Here is an 18,364-nt window from a genome sequence, read left to right as displayed (position 1 = left end):
TACAGCAAGACAATGATCCAAAACACACAATCAAGTGTACATGAAAATGGTTCAAGTCCAGACCTAATCCCAATTGAGATGTGGCAAGCCTTGAAATGAGCAGTTCATGCTTGAAAACCAACAATGTCGCTAAGTTAGAGCAGTTCTGCACGCAAGAGTGGGCCAAAATTCCTCCACAGCGATGTGAGACTGATCAACAACTACAGGAAGCATTTGGTTGCAGTCATTGCCGCTAAAGGTGGCACAACCAGTTGAGTGTAAGGGGGGGGAATTACTTTTTTTTTACACAGGGAAATTTAGCATTTCTTAACTTTAATTAAATTAAAATAAGTATTTTTTGTTGTTATTTGTAAACTCAGGTTCACTTTATCTAATATGTTTTGGTTGAAGATCTTAACATTCAGTATCAAGACTAAAATCAGAAAGGGGGCAAATACTTCTCCCCGGCACAGTATGTATAAATTAATGCGATACTTGAGGCGCTCTCACCAATTAATTGTACAATGTACACACATATATTCAGTTTGTGAGTGTGATATGTGGAGACATGTTAATTTCGACAATATAAAGAACAACTTTTATAAACAATGTCAACACTGCCATGTTGCACAGCCTTGCTATTGGAAAATCACATCAGTGTCCGATTTTCAGCTGTTGCAGATGCACTTCCCCCGACTTCAGTGCTCGACTTTTGTCGAGTCAGTTGCTTTTGATTTACCACTCAAAAACGAGCTCAATATCACCGGCGCTGCTCATGGAAACGTCAGTTCACTGAGTCTACTTTTAAGCAATGTACTGGCCTCTACGGTACTAGAACCTGGCTGAACCCAATTTGAGGTAGCTAACAAAAGCCTTATGAGTTGAAGGTAGATAGCACACTTCCTGTATGTACAGTTCTATGCTCAATCTCATAACACACTATCAGCAACCTCTAGGAGATTATCAACTATACATATGGTAGAGATCAGTAGCATTGTAAAAATATATGCCTCAACTTGACTACAGCAGAGATGCTAACATCCAAAAGATGTGTGGCACACTGTAGCAAAACGCTTTGTAACAAAATGATAGTTTCTGCCCTGTTTCGGCACGTTCGGATCCTAGTGAATACACCTGTGGTGTATGACTGCAGGGCCACCAATAACAGACACATTCAAAAGCCCATAGTAAATAAATCCATCAAACGTCTTACGAAGATTTAATGTACATTTATTCGTAACACGTGGAACATATAGTATAAAGATTTCATAATGAAGAAATTATATTCATTAAGCCAAAAAAAAGGAAAAAAAAATAGGAATTTACATCAAGTCTTTAGCTACATCGTCTGAAATACAAATATGCAGAATCCATATCACTGGAAAAACAAACAAAATTCAAACGGTTTATTTCTTCATCAGGGGTCTTGCTTTGCTTTGATGTAGGAGCTGAAATGGAACTGTAGCAGACATGGTTTCTGTCATGTTAGACTCAGTGGTACTGGAGACAAACTTGATCAGTGTGTGTCGTGGGGGTGGGAGTGGGATGAGGCGTTGCGAGGGAGTCGCAGCAGCGGAGTCCCTGTAGCGAGAGACAGGCGGGTGGGTCAGGGGTGAGGGGTCAAAGGTAATTCCATGGCGAACTTGATGCAGGGAATTTCACTTGAGTGTAACCTTTAATTTATCTAAGATTAAAAATGGTGAAGAGCAACAGAAGGGTTAGAGAGAGAAGTGTAATGTACAACATCATATATACACAGCAGTCGGGACTGCGTCTAAAGTAGAGGAGCAGTCCTAAGAGGTGACTTATTTTATAAGGGTCAAGTCATACAATCGAGGGACAAAGAAGAGGTCGGGGTGTTGTAAGGTTCACGATACTTTGGGGGGAAAGCCTTTTGTCATCTCTCTCAGTTCAACATTTAACTAAAATCATTTTTAAAAACTACAGTTTGCTGCCAAGCCAGCGTATCTCAGTGTGAAACAGTATTATTACAGTATGTTTACAGTTGTTTTTAAGGTGTACAGTACAGGGGGGAAAAAGTCCTACAATCTACTGCACAGGCCTCCCCGTTGAAGATGTCCGTCTGTCTGTTAACAGCTGATAACCTGGGTCGTGTAGGGCTGAATAGATAGCGTCCAAGTTACAGCAGTATACCAAACCAGAGTCCAGGAGTCTGTTTCACCGTACATTAACCAAAAACAGGTTTTCCCCGTCCATGCCCGCCCTGCTCACCACCAACTCCAAGGGAGGAGAACCTGGGCACATATATCCCCCAAACTCACTGTAAACGAGACAGCAACTTTGGTTACAGTTTTTATGTTTTATTTTTTTGTGTCGATTTTAAAAAATCTTTTCATTAAAAAAGTTGTTTCCCGCCGGGCAGCGCTCTCCCTCCCTCCCAAGCCAGGGTCCCATTTAATCTGTTTTATTACATATCCACGTTAGTTTCTCAGTTTCTGTGTTCCAGAATGTTTAACTCCACCGCTACTTCAGTAAATCTGTCCTTTAAGTGAGAACCAGGGGAGTAGAAAGGACAGACAGTGGAATCCGAGGTGATTTTGCATAAATTAAAACTAGGACAGTCAGTTTTGCTCTTAGTTCTCCCACTCGACACACACAAAAAACAAAAAATAAGGGGGGGGGGGGGTGAAGAACGGGGTGGGGGAACAGAATGAGAAAGCGAAGCTGAAACCCCCACGGCTGTCATGACTGGCCAATCAGAAAGAGTACGTCACAGATCACATGGGACACCAGAGAGTTCATGAGTGGTGAGACAGAGATGTCCAGTAGGCGGGACTCATACAGGGTGAACTCTGAGTGGTTCTCCTCCACCTTAGCCATGGCGTGCAGGGCGCGGGCCGCTCGCCGCATCATGTCCACACTGGTGGGCTCAAAGTGAGCCCCCTGTAGGTGCATCAGGGAACTCTGGCTCTGCTGGTACTGCGTGGCTGCTAGACTGTCCTCCAGGAAGCCCAGGAGGTTACCTACGCTGGCCTTCTGCACGGCGATGGCCCTGGCCGCCATGCTGTCTCCCTGGGCCAGGTTGGCCAGTAAGACCACAGACATCTCCCTGCAGACAGCCACCTTCCTCTCCCCGACCAGACGCACCAGCGTCCCGTACAGCTTCTCCAGCCTGCTGAATGGCGGTGTGGCCAGGATAAGGTCCACGTTGTTGTCCTGGATGCTCAACTTGCTGAGGGTCTCCAGCACCAGTCTCTGGGGGGATAGGGCCCCGTGGGGCCCCAGCATGGGGAAGGGGTCCAAAGCCTCGGCTGAGGGACAAACAGCCCAGTGGAGCAGGCCATCCAGCAGGGGCAGACAGATGCTCTCTGGGTAGATGGACAGGTCCAGCTGGCCGGAGATGTTAGCCAGAGTGACCAGGCAGTTCTCCCTGAGGACCTCCAGACAGTCCCACCACCATTCGTCCCTCTCACAGCTCACACCCTCGTCCTCCTCCTTCTCGTAGGTGACGGGGGCCTGTTTCCTCTCTGGGTGACGATGGTGGAGCAGGACCAGACGGCCCAGCAGCAGCAGCAGCCCTGGGTGTTTGGACATCTCCAGGTCGTTGCCGGGGATGAAGGAGAGCGATCGAACAATGTTGGAGACGCAGATGCAGCGGCGGGCCAGGGCATCCTGCCAGTCCGACAGCGTGCTCAGTGGGGTCTCGTCCTTGCTGTGAGGCTCGTCCTCCAGGATGGTGATGTTGCGTCGGCTCTGCTGCGCCTGGCGGATGGAGAACAAGAACTTTCCCCCGTTCTCCTTCTGCTCCTCGGCTGCTCCTCGCACCGCCTCCTCCGTCACTGAGCCCGGCCGGGCCGACAGGACGTCGTCAATGGTGGCGGTGACCGGGGCAGGTGTGGTTGGGGCGGAGGTCTTGGTGGTCTTCTCTGCAGGGGAGGTGGTCTGCTCCTTGCCAGGCTTGGTCTTCTCAGGGTGTTCTGACACAGTCACGGCAACCTTCTTCCTGCTCTCGGTGACTGACGGCGGCACCCGTTTCCGCTGCTTGAGGAGGTTGGACCGGCTCTCGAAGTGGGTCTGGATGTGTTCCGTGGTGTCCCCCCCGCCGATACTCCAGTGGATCAGTCCGCTGTCAAAGCTCTGCCGCCGGCCTAGTTTACTGGAACGGCAACCGGGGAAGGGGTCTTTCTTACGCACCATCTTGATGGGTAGCTTGTCGAACTTACTGGCCTGTTTGGGTTTCTCCTGGGGGAGGCTAGAGTCCTGAGGGGCTGGGGAGGAGGAAGAAGACTCTCCTCCTTCCCTTTCCTCCTCTGCTGTCAACTTCTCCGTTGTGGATTTCTCCTCTTTCCCCACCCCCTCCTGTTTCACCTGGACCTGCTGCGACGAGGTGGTGGTGTCTGCGTTGCTTTTCCTCTCCTCCTCCTCCTCGTCCTCTTCTTCTTCCTCGTCCTCCTCCATGTCCTCCTGCTCAGGTAGCTCTTCGTCAGAGCAGTCTTCGTCGGCAGCATGCGGGTCGATGAGCGTCCGCTGGCCAGGGTCTCCCACCTCATACTCCTTCAGGATGCCAAAGATCTCGATGAGGCAGCGTCTGAAATACTCCACTACCAGCTCCAGGAACCCAGGCAGCTGAGAGGAGACAGGATATGACAGGACAGGCTGTAATCATGCATGAATTCTTTATTCAGAGATGTGACAACCTAGAAAATCTGAATGGAGGATAATGTCATACAATACATAGACATTTGAAAGTTTTATTAGAATGCTTCTTAGAGAAAAACACTATCATCTGGTAAAAATTTTAAAGTATAATATTAATATAATAAAAGTATTATGGGTGTTTCATTCTAAGGCCTGTTGTTGTAACTCACCTGGCAGAGGTTGAAAGTAGAAATGCTGTTGTCATCGTACAGTAGAATATTAATGGTGTCCAAGGCCCAAGTGCTCTCAGCTAGTAAGCCTGACTTCAGTGACATCATCACTCTCCAGGCCTCTGGGGTGCCTGAGAGAACACAGCAGAAAATACATCAGTGACAGATACAGGAGGATGGCACCACTTTACTAGCATTACAGCCCTTTTTTTGTCCATTAAAATAACATAAAATTGATCAGAAATACAGTGTAGACATTGTTAATGTTGTAAATGACTATTGTAGCTGGAAACTGCTGATTTTTAATGGAATATCTACAGAGGCCCATTATCAGCAACTATCGCTCCATCAGCAACTATCACTCCTGTGTTCCAATGGCACGTTGTGTTAGCTAATCCAAGTTTATCATATTAAAAAGCTAATTGATCATTAGAAAACCCTTTTACAATGATGTTAGCACAGCTGAAAACTGTTGTTCTGATTAAAGAAGCAATAAAACTGTCCTTCTTTAGACTAGTTGAGTATCTGGAGCTTCAGCATTTGTGAGTTTGATTACAGGCTCAAAATGGCCAGAAACAAAGAACTTTCTTCTGAAACTCGTCAGTCTATTCTTGATCTGAGAAATGAAGGCCGTTTCCAGCTACAGTAGTCAATTACAACATTAACAATGTCTACACTGTATTTCTGATCAATTTGATGTTATTTTAATGGACCAAAAAATTGCTTGTCTTTCAAAAACAAGGACATTTCTAAGTGACCCCAAACTTTTGAATGGTAGTGTATAATGTTTTTGAACAATGTAAGTGACTTTGTGCAAAGGGTCTGCTAACATTTAATCTCCTGAAAATGGCAAGTTTGCGTACCGATGTCTTTCATGGTGAGTCTTCCTCTGGGTTTGAGGATGGGTTGGGAGGCCTCCACCGACCCTGGGGGGAAGGATATATCCCGCCTGATGAGAGGGGGCTGCACAGGGGCCTGGCCTATGTGGGACGCAGGCACGGGGGGCCCCGCCTTCTGCATCTTGATGACTGAGTGCATGTAGGGCGACTTGGAGGGTGACGTCCGGCTCTCCATGGGGCGGGGCATGGGGGCAGGACTGGACACCTGGGATATGTGGTTCTGGGAGCTCTGATAGTTGGACTGCAGAGGTCTGGACATGGGGGGACCCGAGCCCCCCGGCCCGTAGGGGGGTTGTCTCTGGCTGGGGTGTCCCGGCCACTGGCCCTCGTGGTTAATCCGCTGGTCTGCCCCTGGCATCATCTCCTCAGACCGGTTCATGCCGTGGTACCCCTGGGGTGGCCCCTGGCCAGGTCCTGGAGGCCCCTGGCGGTTGGGGTAGTTGGGGTAGCCCATCTCGTTGCGTCCCTGCCACATGGGACACTGAGGGCCGTCAGGGGCCGCCTGCATTGGGCTGCCCATCATTTGGGGAGGCATGGGGGACTGGGAGTTAGAGGGCCCCCGGTCTCGGCCGAAGGGGAAGGGGAACTGGCCCTGGGGTCCAGGTGGTCGGCGGTCGGAGCCGGGGTAACCTGTGTTGTACTGATTGTACATGTCCTGTTGGCCCTGGGGGGCTCCAGAGGGCTGGGGCCCTGGCTGCTGCTGACCGCTGAAGGGGACATTGTACATCCCATCCCCCTCATGACGCTTCGCTGGGGGACCGTAGGCCCCGTCGCCTGGAGAACGCTTATAGTTCTGAAGACAGTAACATTGTTAGCATCTCAATATCAAAGCAATGGTATTGATTATGAATTCAATACATTTCAAGTTAAATATATATCTCATCCCACATTCATTACACGGAAGTTATACTGATAAATGCAAGTCCATTTTAACTCCACATTTACAAGGCTTCTGAAGCAGATATGGGTATACAAAGAGCAGTGGACAAAATGTTCTTACCGGTTGTTGCTGTGGAAACATTCCTGGCTGCTGATTGGGGTAGGGGCCACCAGGTGGCGCTCCTTGGCCAGGATACTGATTACCATAGGAATCATGCCTGAAACAACATACAACAAGGTAAACAAACTAACACTTTGGCTATTGAAAATGCAGCAGAACTTAACTCAAATAAACTACACAGAAAACAACACAAAATAAGAGAAAGTAAACGTTTGAATAGATAACAAACTCACACCGAGATCCACACCTTCTTGACAAAATACAGTAATTATTTAACATGTATAAGATCCATTATGTGACTTAGCCCAGTTTGAGGTACTGACCGTTGCACCGGTGGGGGTCGGCTGGGGGAGTACATCCCCGAATCGGCCCCTGAAGGCATCAGGTTGGGCTGGGGAGCTCCAGGACCCATACTGCCGTCAGGACCCATCCCTGGTTCCTGTCTCCTGTCATATCCAGGTACATAGGGGTACTGTTGTCTCTGACCCATCTGCATGTTGGGGCCCATGGGCCCTGGGGGGCCTCTGTTGAACTGCCCCTCCATACCACTGTTAGGGCCCAACGCTGGAGTCATGAACTGCTCTCCAGCTGCAGAGACACAAAGAGTTCTGGTTAAACACTAAACAGTGTCTCAATATTGAACGGGACAAGTCTGTCTAGGCCACTTAGCAGGTGGTTAGAACCCACCACAACCCACAAAGCCACAGTCTTAACCAACTGAGCCCCGCATGATCACACAGGATGATAGACAATATACTCCAAGTCTTCGTACAGTATTCTTCTACAATTTCCTGTGACCTCCAAATAAAATGTCTAAAAGCCAGTTAACCCACTGCTCACCTTTCCTCATGCCACCAAAGGGGTCCTTGTTGGGTTCATAGGGCCCCATGCGCCCCATCATCTCCGGACCACCCATCCCAGGCTGGTAGCTGTTAGGGGTCATAGAGTTCCGTCTGGCAAACGCCGGGTCGCCCCCGTCTGCAAACGGGTCCTGCAGCCTATAGGGAAGCGAGAGAGAGTTAATTACCCACACAATAAAAAAAGCTAAATAGAGTTTTCAATTGTGTTAATGAGTTTCCTTCCCCTTGAATGGAAAAATCTCTTCTGTTTTTGTTACCAACACTTCTTCGGTGGAAGAAGGAAGGGTAGGAGATTGTTGTCAGGTGTGGTAGAGAGTGCTGTTTTGAGACAGTAATAGAGAGTATCATAGGTACCTGACTCCTGGCATGGGGGGTATCTGGCTGTGAGGGGTGGAGGCTGGGGTGGGGGGCTTCAGGTCCCCCCCCTCCGCCATGGAACTACTGGTGGACTGGGGCGTCTGGGGGCCCTGCAGAGATCCAGACCCAGCTGCAACACACAGTAGAAATAAGCACATTTTAGGCACACGTCACGGGGCTAAATCCCACACAGCCTCAGTGGTAATAGAGGCTCACAGTGAGAGATAGAGAGACCACCTCAGCAGTGTTGAGGCTAAACCTCTCTCAAATCCCATGCTGCATACACAGTGCACAGAGGAGTCAGGCTGGCTTTGGGAATCCTTCATCTCAGCATGCCTAGCTGCCGGCATCACCAAGTCACCAGGAAACAATGATCTAAAATCAGCCTCTCGTCAGATTACCACATGGTCCAGTGTGTTTGTGTTGCATGGCATGGGGTGGCTCTCGTCAGATTACCACATGGCCCAGTGTGTTTGTGTTGCATGGCATGGTTCTCGTCAGATTACCACATGGCCCAGTGTGTTTGTGTTGCATGGCATGGGGTGGCTCTCGTCAGATTACCACATGGCCCAGTGTGTTTGTGTTGCATGGCATGGGGTGGCTCTCGTCAGATTACCACATGGCCCAGTGTGTTTGTGTTGTATGGCATGGGGTGGCTCTCGTCAGATTACCACATGGCCCAGTGTGTTTGTGTTGCATGGCATGGCTCTCGTCAGATTACCACATGGCCCAGTGTGTTTGTGTTGCATGGCATGGGGTGGGGTGGCTCTCATCAGATTACCACATGGCCCAGTGTGTTTGTGTTGCATGGCATGGGGTGGCTCTCGTCAGATTACCACATGGCCCAGTGTGTTTGTGTTGCATGGCATGGTTCTCGTCAGATTACCACATGGCCCAGTGTGTTTGTGTTGCATGGCATGGTTCTCGTCAGATTACCACATGGTCCAGTGTGTTTGTGTTGCATGGCATGGGGTGGCTCTCGTCAGATTACCACATGGTCCAGTGTGTTTGTGTTGCATGGCATGGGGGGGGGGGGTGGCTCTCGTCAGATTACCACATGGCCCAGTGTGTTTGTGTTGCATGGCATGGGGTGGCTCTCGTCAGATTACCACATGGCCCAGTGTGTTTGTGTTGCATGGCATGGGGTGGCTCTCGTCAGATTACCACATGGCCCAGTGTGTTTGTGTTGCATGGCATGGCTCTCGTCAGATTACCACATGGCCCAGTGTGTTTGTGTTGCATGGCATGGGGTGGCTCTCGTCAGATTACCACATGGTCCAGTGTGTTTGTGTTGCATGGCATGGGGTGGCTCTCGTCAGATTACCACATGGCCCAGTGTGTTTGTGTTGCATGGCATGGTTCTCGTCAGATTACCACATGGCCCAGTGTGTTTGTGTTGCATGGCGTGGCTCTCGTCAGATTACCACATGGTCCAGTGTGTTTGTGTTGCATGGCATGGGGTGGCTCTCGTCAGATTACCACATGGCCCAGTGTGTTTGTGTTGCATGGCATGGGGTGGCTCTCGTCAGATTACCACATGGCCCAGTGTGTTTGTGTTGCATGGCATGGGGTGGGGTGGCTCTCGTCAGATTACCACATGGCCCAGTGTGTTTGTGTTGCATGGCATGGTTCTCGTCAGATTACCACATGGCCCAGTGTGTTTGTGTTGCATGGCATGGGGTGGCTCTCGTCAGATTACCACATGGTCCAGTGTGTTTGTGTTGCATGGCATGGTTCTCGTCAGATTACCACATGGCCCAGTGTGTTTGTGTTGCATGGCATGGGGTGGCTCTCGTCAGATTACCACATGGCCCAGTGTGTTTGTGTTGCATGGCATGGTTCTCGTCAGATTACCACATGGCCCAGTGTGTTTGTGTTGCATGGCATGGCATGGCTCTCGTCAGATTACCACATGGTCCAGTGTGTTTGTGTTGCATGGCATGGGGGGGGGTGGCTCTCGTCAGATTACCACATGGCCCAGTGTGTTTGTGTTGCATGGCATGGGGTGGCTCTCGTCAGATTACCACATGGCCCAGTGTGTTTGTGTTGCATGGCATGGGGTGGCTCTCGTCAGATTACCACATGGCCCAGTGTGTTTGTGTTGCATGGCATGGCTCTCGTCAGATTACCACATGGCCCAGTGTGTTTGTGTTGCATGGCATGGGGTGGCTCTCGTCAGATTACCACATGGCCCAGTGTGTTTGTGTTGCATGGCATGGCTCTCGTCAGATTACCACATGGCCCAGTGTGTTTGTGTTGCATGGCATGGGGTGGCTCTCATCAGATTACCACATGGCCCAGTGTGTTTGTGTTGCATGGCATGGGGGGGGTGGCTCTCGTCAGATTACCACATGGCCCAGTGTGTTTGTGTTGCATGGCATGGGGTGGCTCTCGTCAGATTACCACATGGCCCAGTGTGTTTGTGTTTGTGTTGCATGGCATGGGGTGGCTCTCGTCAGATTACCACATGGCCCAGTGTGTTTGTGTTGCATGGCATGGTTCTCGTCAGATTACCACATGGCCCAGTGTGTTTGTGTTGCATGGCATGGGGGGGGTGGCTCTCGTCAGATTACCACATGGCCCAGTGTGTTTGTGTTGCATGGCATGGGGTGGCTCTCGTCAGATTACCACATGGCCCAGTGTGTTTGTGTTTGTGTTGCATGGCATGGGGTGGCTCTCGTCAGATTACCACATGGCCCAGTGTGTTTGTGTTGCATGGCATGGTTCTCGTCAGATTACCACATGGCCCAGTGTGTTTGTGTTGCATGGCATGGGGTGGCTCTCGTCAGATTACCACGTGGCCCAGTGTGTTTGTGTTGCATGGCATGGGGTGGCTCTCATCAGATTACCACATGGCCCAGTGTGTTTGTGTTGCATGACATGGGGTGGCTCTCGTCCTTTGCCCAGCTCACGCCTGTCTGATGAGTCATGTGTTCCATTCATTAACTGACACAAACACACACACAGGAGGTCATTGGCAGGTCACAGTTATTCACATTTTCTCACTTGTCACATACAGCACTGCTCACATCAGTCAGCTGGAGGGAAATCCCTGCCCCTCTCCCTCCCTCCCCTGGGGCAGGGATTTCCCTCCACTACAGCTGAAGAGAAGGAGGAGGGGGGCAGAATCTCAGGGAGGGAAAAAAAGAGCAGTCAAGGGAGGGAGCAAAAAAAAAAGTGTGTCACTTTACACACACACACACACACCCACCCCTCTTCCCATTCATCATTTTCTGGCTCAGCACAAAGCTCCAGGGAGGGAGGGAGAGGGTGTCTGAAGCCGTGGGCCAGGAACCAGACACCATGCACTGTAGTAGTATTAGCAGCAGCAGCTAGTAATGGAGGTATCAACAGACAATCCCCCTTCATCCTCGTCCCTTTCTGCCCCCCAACTCCCTGACTCCCTACCCCCAGATATGACTGACTATCCTTGGCTTGGCTTGGCTTGGCTAGGCCAGGCCAGACCAGCAGAGCAGACTGCTGAGGAGCACGTGGCTGGTTCTGGCATCATGTCATCATGGTGTGTCTGCCAGGCAGGCTGGGGGATACTACCAGCCTCTCCAAAACAAATAGCATTTAGGGTGAGAACACCGACAGAACACAACACCCCCCTGAGGAGAGAAGCAGCGTAGGGCAGATGACTGAGGACAGCCCCTTTAACCTCCAGCATTAGACGATGAGGAACCACAGAACAAACACACACGGTCTGCGCCTCTCATAGACAACCACAGGACTGCCTCAGCATACCAATATGTTTAGAATAAACTGAATGAGTGTTTGTGGCCTGAGGCGGCAGAAGGACGTTGACATCCAGGACAGGACACATACCAAACAGACCAACACATACCAGGCTAAAGGACACATCGACCCCCCCCCCCTTGTCTTTACACACACTTTGGTAAATGCCAGGAAGTATTCCCCCAGATATGCTCATGAAACTGTCGGAGGACACCACAAACACACCCGTGACTTACTACCTTAGCAACGCTATCACTTACCAGCCAAAACAGCAGTGATTTATAGAAGGCGGCAGCTCATACAGAGATGACAAACGGCGTTGGAAGATTGCCTTTTAACTTTAAAATGAATAGGATACAGTAAAATATGCTAGTTCATGGCCCAGTTATATGGGGCGAGGAGGGAAACGAGAGATCCATGTGATAAATAGCACAGTAACCACACCAACCTCAAGGGACTGGAGAAATGAAACATTCTTTCATTCATTCCAGTTGAATCAATGTGACTATAAGTCAAACTGAACAGAGTCGGTATGGGAGGGAGGGGACGTAAAGGTTTAGTTTGACTGTCCGGCACTGACATGGGCTAGAGGGCTGATGCACACACACAAACAAAGACACACAACACTGACCTGGGCTGGGGGGCTGGATCTTGGGCTGGGTGGTCTTTTTGGCGTCGATGAAGAGATCCGGGGGCGGGTCCTCGCCACGTTCGATCTTGCACTCGAAGGCGTACAGACACTGGATGTACTGCTTCTTCAGGGAGCTGGCGGCGCTGCTGGACGTGCCCACGTTCAGGTTGGTGGACAACTCCCTCCACTTCTTATTCTTGTTCACCTGGTGGGCGGAAGCAACGAGGAGAGCTTACAACACCACAGCTCCCAGACAGTCCAGACTAGGTAACTATGTGTTCATAGAATAACTCTACATTTCTGTAGAAACATTAAGTGACGATAAGACAAGATTATCAGGCAAATGATGACACGTCGGTATACTAAAACACACAGATAAAGACACACTAACACGCTATACACCAAGTACTGCAAAACCGGTATCCCACTGACCTGTGTGAGGCCTCCTATCTCTTTGACCGAGACGTAAAGTCTGAAGAGGTCCAGAGGTTTGCGTCCCACGGCGGGAAGGTTGGTCATGCCCGTGGCCTTCTCCTCAGTGAACGCCAGGTACCGGTCTACCCACGTCCTCCTCTCCGGCTCTGGACCCAGCTCATACAGACGAGTTATCTTCTCATTGGTCGTCGTCGAAGAGTTTGACTTCTGAAAGAGAGAGATGGGAGGAGGAAGAGGTGAGGATTTGGCTTGATATTCACCATTGACATCAACTTACTTCCACTCACTAAGCCACAGAAGTAGAATCCCAATACTAGGTCAGCCATATTGAGTGTGCTCATGACGTTACCAGTCAAATTGCCATGGTCAGAGGGGCTTTGGCCGTTCTAGGGATTATATTTCTATGCACAAACACAACCATGCAGCGCTTTCATTCTGACTGTATCATTCAGTACCACAAGTCAGTGACCACAAACCTTCTTTACCTTCTTGGTTTCAGGTTTGGGCGTGCCGTCCACCTTGTTGTTCATCTTCTGGGCTGGGTTCAGTTTGACATCGATGCCAAACTCAGGGCTAGGAACAATGCCTGGCAGATGGAGAACAAATGTTACTTATTAGTTAAGTAACATTTCAATCCAGTTCATTGACAGTTCTATACAATTTCAAATATCACGTCAGAGGATATGCCAAAAGCAAAAATGTTGTCCACTTGAGTTTGGTGATAATAAAATGTTGAGACGCAACAGATTGGATATGTCCTCCAGACTCACCAGGTGTGTTGTTGGCCATGTTCCCTCCCATGGGCCCTCCTCCATAGGGTCCTCCCTGGTTCAACATGCCCTGCATGCTGTTGATGGCCCCCGGCCCCGGGCCGTACGGAGACCCTGATCCCATCATCCCCTGGGGCATGTTGGGGGGGTAGCCTGGAGGCCTGAGGGAGGGCAATATAAAACCATTCACAATGGTTACGATACATGACACAGTTATAAAACAACATGGCAATATTGAAAACATACACGGAAGAATATCGGCGCTGTCGGATGAAACCTCATAATGAAAACGTATTCAAAATAGCTTCTGACGTTTCTGAATTGTATGTTCGTCAATGGGAAAATATGTCAGTTTATTCCATTTCCTGACAAGATTCTGTTTTGGAGATCAGAGGTTTTAAATCTGACGATATGAATAATTTTTCACAAACAAAACCAACTAAATGTCTGAATACTGTATTTCTCATCACTCCCTTTTCTTAGAGGCCAACATCTGCCTAAAATCCCTTGTTATCTCCGTCCCTTTTTTCCCCTTCCCTCTCTGCTCAACATCCTCAGTGGACACCTGGGTTGTGTTCAGTAGGGTACACTCTTATGAAAAAAATATATATATATATAAAATAAAAAGAGTATTTCTCTCTGTTTCAAAACGTTCTACTCCCTACTGAACAGGGCCCTGTCTTACCTCCTGATATACCCGTCTGGTTCTCCGGGCTTCTCCACCTGTCTGTCTGTCTCTGGAGCTGTTTCTCTGCTCAGCCTCAGCTGACTTCCTGACTGAACAACTGTGTGACTCACTGCCTGGATCAATGTTTTCATAAGCCAGCTCTCTTTCCTCTCTGTCCCTGTGTTCTGTGTTACCCTGCCTGACTGGTAGACTGAATGGTCTACATCTTAGCAGGTTGGCTCACACCTGACCTCTCACCCGCTGGGAGTGGGAAGAATCAAACAACGGGGTTTTCTTTCCAACAAAGAGATGAACCATGTAACACTGAATGGCACGTGAAGCTGTCTCCTAAAGCAGCAATACTGTGTCTGTGTCGTTGAGTGCAGACCAGGCGACCTACCTGTTATGTATAGAGTTGGCTCCGGGGCCACCGTGGTGCATGGCGGAGGCTGCATCCGGAGGGCCCCCGGGGACCTTCCTGTTCATGCCTGGAGGGGGACACATCCCAGAGGTCACCTGTGGGGGCATGCCAGGGCCCATATTGGGGCCCATCCCAGGGCCGTAGGGGCGAGCACCCATCTGACCTGGACCCATCCTGCCGGGGGGCATGCCTGCGTACGGCGCCCCACCAACCTGGCCTGGCATAGGGTTCATGCCTCCTGGACCTCCAGGGTAGTTGGCGTTGGGCATGCCACTGTAGCCAGGCTGTCTGGGGTAGCCTGGAGGGTGAGGAGAGAGAGATGCATCAGGTTCTAGAGGGCATACGTCGTTTGTCCATGTAGTACCTCCCTATTTCACCATTTCCAAACGTCTTATTTTAACTGAATACAACCCAGGTCTTACTCTAACACAGCAAGCATTCTAATCCTAAATAAGAAAAAGGACTTAACAGCTGGGCCTACTATTTGAGTTTAAAAAGGAGGTGGTTTGGATTCAAGCAGATATATCGATACCTGTGGTGTATCTTTAGGCCTGTTGTATGCAGCCTGTGGTGAACCTAGACCTAGTCTGCCTCAGAAACTTTCTAGCCTCCGGCATATAGAAACCTGCCTGGGAGTTTCAGTGGTCCACGTCTAAATTTAACTCCACAGATATGGTCGGTCTCTGTTCTGACAGGCTGGCTGATGAAACATGGTGTAGACGCTGGGCGAGAGTCTGATTCGATGACTAATCTATCTCCCTACTTCTTCAAAAACCGTGAAAAAAGCCCTCTGAGGGAGAGAGCTAGAGAAAATTACACATTTGACATTTTATTCTACATTTAAAATACAGCTTCAAAGGGTTCTCTGTATCTAAGCTACCTCAGAAACGCTGTGATGGTTGTAGGATGACAATTTAAAAATCTTTTGAAAGATTAGAAAGTTCTGATCTTTTTCAACGGTCCAGAGAGCAATACTAGGCTATAAAAGAGGACAAAAAGGAGAGTACAGTGCTCCTACTATCTCGACAACCAATGGCTTTACAATCAGGACGAGCCGTGTGTATGTTACAGCAATAGCACTTTAAAGCAGGAAAGGGAGCACGTGGCTCCTACTATCGCGCTTCAGTAAGACCTAGAACAGGAGGATCATATGTTCCGTTGACACTTATTTCCCCTTTTCTTCTCCCACTCCTTTCACTAAGCTGGGAGAAAAACCATTCAGCAGCTCTTAACGGACATCGTTAAAGGGATACTTCGGGATTTTGGCAATGAAGCCCTTTATCTTCTTCCCCCTGTGTATCCCATTAAATCCAAGGTGCTTCAGCATGTAGCCTTCCATCAGTGGTTTTACTTACATGGAGCGGCAAAAGACTTTGCGTAGCTGCCATCTGTTTGTATGAGGTCTACATAGTTGTGACCGTATCTTCCGAAACATTTATTTAACCAGGTTAGTCTCCTTTTCAAGAGAGACCTGGAATCTTTAGGCCGGTCATCATTTTATTTTTTATTGAACTAGGCAAGTCAGATAAGAACAAATTCTTATTTACAACGACGGCCAACCTACAGGGTCAGCCATAGTAGTATGGCACCCCTGGAGCAGATTAGGGTTAAGTGCCTTGCTCAAGGACACCGACAGGTTTTTCACATAGTTGGCTCGGGTATTCGAACCAGCGACCTTTCGGTTACTGGCCCAACGCTTTAACCACTAGGCTATCTGCCGCCCCATTAAGCGGGACAGAACCAACCTGATGACTTCATTGTGTACGAGCTGTGTGTACGGGGCCTCACCTTGTGGTCCGTACTGTCCGCCCTGAGGGCCGTAGTTCCCCATGGAGTTGTTCTGAGGGTAGGGCCCCATCCCAGGATGCATCTGGCCTCCCGACGACTGGCGGGGGGATAAGGCGGAGCCAGGTTGCTGCGGCATCTGGGGGTTACGCATGTACACTACAAAAGAGAGAGAGTGAGATGGAGGAGAGGAAAAGTTAGCTACACACTCTCATTCACACACAGCAGCCATAGAAGAGTCGTTTTCGTCTCCTAAAAGCCCATCGAGGGACGGGTGTTGAACGTCAATCTGTCCAAACAAACTATAAATGAGCAAGTTGATTTGTAGATGGTGCAGGCTGCAGTCGCCTGCGCCAGGGTATTTGATCTCAAACACGACCTCTCTCTTATCCTACTCACCCCTGTCCTGGCCCATGGCTGACTGGTTCATGGATGAGTGGATGCTGTCTGAATGGGCGCTGGGTGGCCGGGCAGGCATCTGGATACCTGCGTGATTATCACCAGAGAGATTCAGACCCACTGGGCATCATAACAAACAGATCATGCGTCCATCTTACAACAAAGTGGTGTTTTACACCGGTTTCAGGAAGCTGGACGTGTACTATGTGATAGGATATTACTGCTTCTCTCTGGAAACCAACATCAGTGGCTCTATTGACCACTCGTATATGCAATCATAAACGTGTGGTAGCTCTATTCTCTCTCTCTCTACCCACCTGGCACGGCAGCAGGTGACAGGGGTCCAGAGCGGGAGGGGGTCACGCTGGCAGGGGAGCCCACGGGGGAGGGGGAGGGCCCGCGGATGCCAGGCAAGTGGGGCGAGGTGTGGGGTGAGAAGGGTGACTGGGCGGGGTTACTCTGTTCCCCCTGGCTACTGGACACCCCCGACGTGCTGACGCCCGGACTCAGAGCTCCCTCCGTACCCGTCGGCAGGTCATCTATAGAACCAGAGAGGTCCTGGAATAAGAGAAGGCGAGAGAGGAGAGTAAGTACCATAGAATGACATAGAACACTAGGAAGTATGAATCGAGAAAATATTTATTTATTTATTTGGAAGACATGGTTTTGGTTATGCAACAGAACGCGTGATGTTCACTTGGATATTGTGGGTTGTACGGTTCAAACATATTGGCCAGCAAAAGTCAACAGTCGTCTCATCTGTCCAAAGTCTATAGAGGGGATCCACATGAACAGATTCCAGGGACGAAGGCCCTAATGCTATGCTGTGGCAATGACATTGTCAGAAGAGGTGGGCTGATCATTGTGTTCGAGCAGGAAGTTCAGTTGTTTACACACGCTGTCTGTAGTCACGTGGATCCCATGTGCTCCTCTCTAACAGCTAGCTAGTTCATCTGACAGTCACGGAGGGAGGGAGGGAGGGAGGGAGGGAGGTGGTGGTGGTGGAGAAAAAAGAGAGAAAAAAACCTCACTGGAAGGTAGCCAAGTATTCCCACAAAAATCTCACACTCTGTGGCAGGCAGGCAGAGAGGCTGGCTGCGGCCCCGAAGCCGGCGGTTTTCAAGTTGAAACGGAGCCCGGTGCTATTTTTGGGCCGTGACCTGACGGAGGCACCCGAGAGGGGCCGACAGAAGGAGGACGATGATTCAGCAACCCTCGCCTCCCTCGTTCTCGCTCTATGCCTCTCTGCCAGCACAGAACTGTGAGTGCCATGACCCACGCAAGAACATGGCATCGTGAGCGTGTGTGTGTGTGTGTGTGTGTGTGTGTGTGTGTGTAACCCACAGGAGAGGTGGGGAGTGTCTGTATGCAATTCCACTCTATAATAGTGGCCTTGCCTTGGACTTTACGAGAATGTGTGCGTGTGTATATATGTGTCCCCTTTTCTGTAAGCAACCCAGGGGGGTGCAAGTGGATAATAAAAGAAAAATGCTCAGATTGGGGGCTAGACCAAAAAGTGAGGAGGCATCCCTGGTTAAAGAGCCATGTCAGGATTTGAACCGTGTTAGTTGACCTCACCCACTCTGGTCACAGA

General features: G+C 49.7%; 1 protein-coding gene across 1 annotated transcript in view; it reads right to left on the bottom strand.

The window, feature by feature from the left end:
* Nucleotides 1–1,182: 1,182 nt before the first annotated feature.
* LOC120026901 (AT-rich interactive domain-containing protein 1A-like) overlaps nucleotides 1,183–18,364 on the bottom strand; it is a 52,032-nt gene continuing 34,850 nt past the window's right edge. Inside the window, exons 5-19 of the mRNA XM_038971635.1 lie at nucleotides 17,088–17,328; nucleotides 16,771–16,857; nucleotides 16,375–16,530; nucleotides 14,566–14,884; nucleotides 13,499–13,659; nucleotides 13,214–13,314; nucleotides 12,726–12,935; nucleotides 12,294–12,498; nucleotides 7,922–8,054; nucleotides 7,548–7,705; nucleotides 7,031–7,295; nucleotides 6,708–6,804; nucleotides 5,672–6,500; nucleotides 4,809–4,939; nucleotides 1,183–4,566 (exon numbers count right to left, since the gene is read on the bottom strand). Coding sequence (XP_038827563.1) covers nucleotides 2,683–4,566; nucleotides 4,809–4,939; nucleotides 5,672–6,500; nucleotides 6,708–6,804; nucleotides 7,031–7,295; nucleotides 7,548–7,705; nucleotides 7,922–8,054; nucleotides 12,294–12,498; nucleotides 12,726–12,935; nucleotides 13,214–13,314; nucleotides 13,499–13,659; nucleotides 14,566–14,884; nucleotides 16,375–16,530; nucleotides 16,771–16,857; nucleotides 17,088–17,328 — 4,977 coding nt within the window. The 3' untranslated portion in view covers nucleotides 1,183–2,682. The remainder of the gene's footprint in view (nucleotides 4,567–4,808; nucleotides 4,940–5,671; nucleotides 6,501–6,707; nucleotides 6,805–7,030; nucleotides 7,296–7,547; nucleotides 7,706–7,921; nucleotides 8,055–12,293; nucleotides 12,499–12,725; nucleotides 12,936–13,213; nucleotides 13,315–13,498; nucleotides 13,660–14,565; nucleotides 14,885–16,374; nucleotides 16,531–16,770; nucleotides 16,858–17,087; nucleotides 17,329–18,364) is intronic.

This window comes from Salvelinus namaycush, chromosome 32 (genome assembly GCF_016432855.1).
Source record: "Salvelinus namaycush isolate Seneca chromosome 32, SaNama_1.0, whole genome shotgun sequence".
NCBI classification, from domain to species: Eukaryota; Metazoa; Chordata; class Actinopteri; order Salmoniformes; family Salmonidae; genus Salvelinus; species Salvelinus namaycush.
The sequence above is the reverse complement of the archived record's forward strand: the minus strand, read 5'-3'. Positions and strand labels throughout refer to the sequence as shown.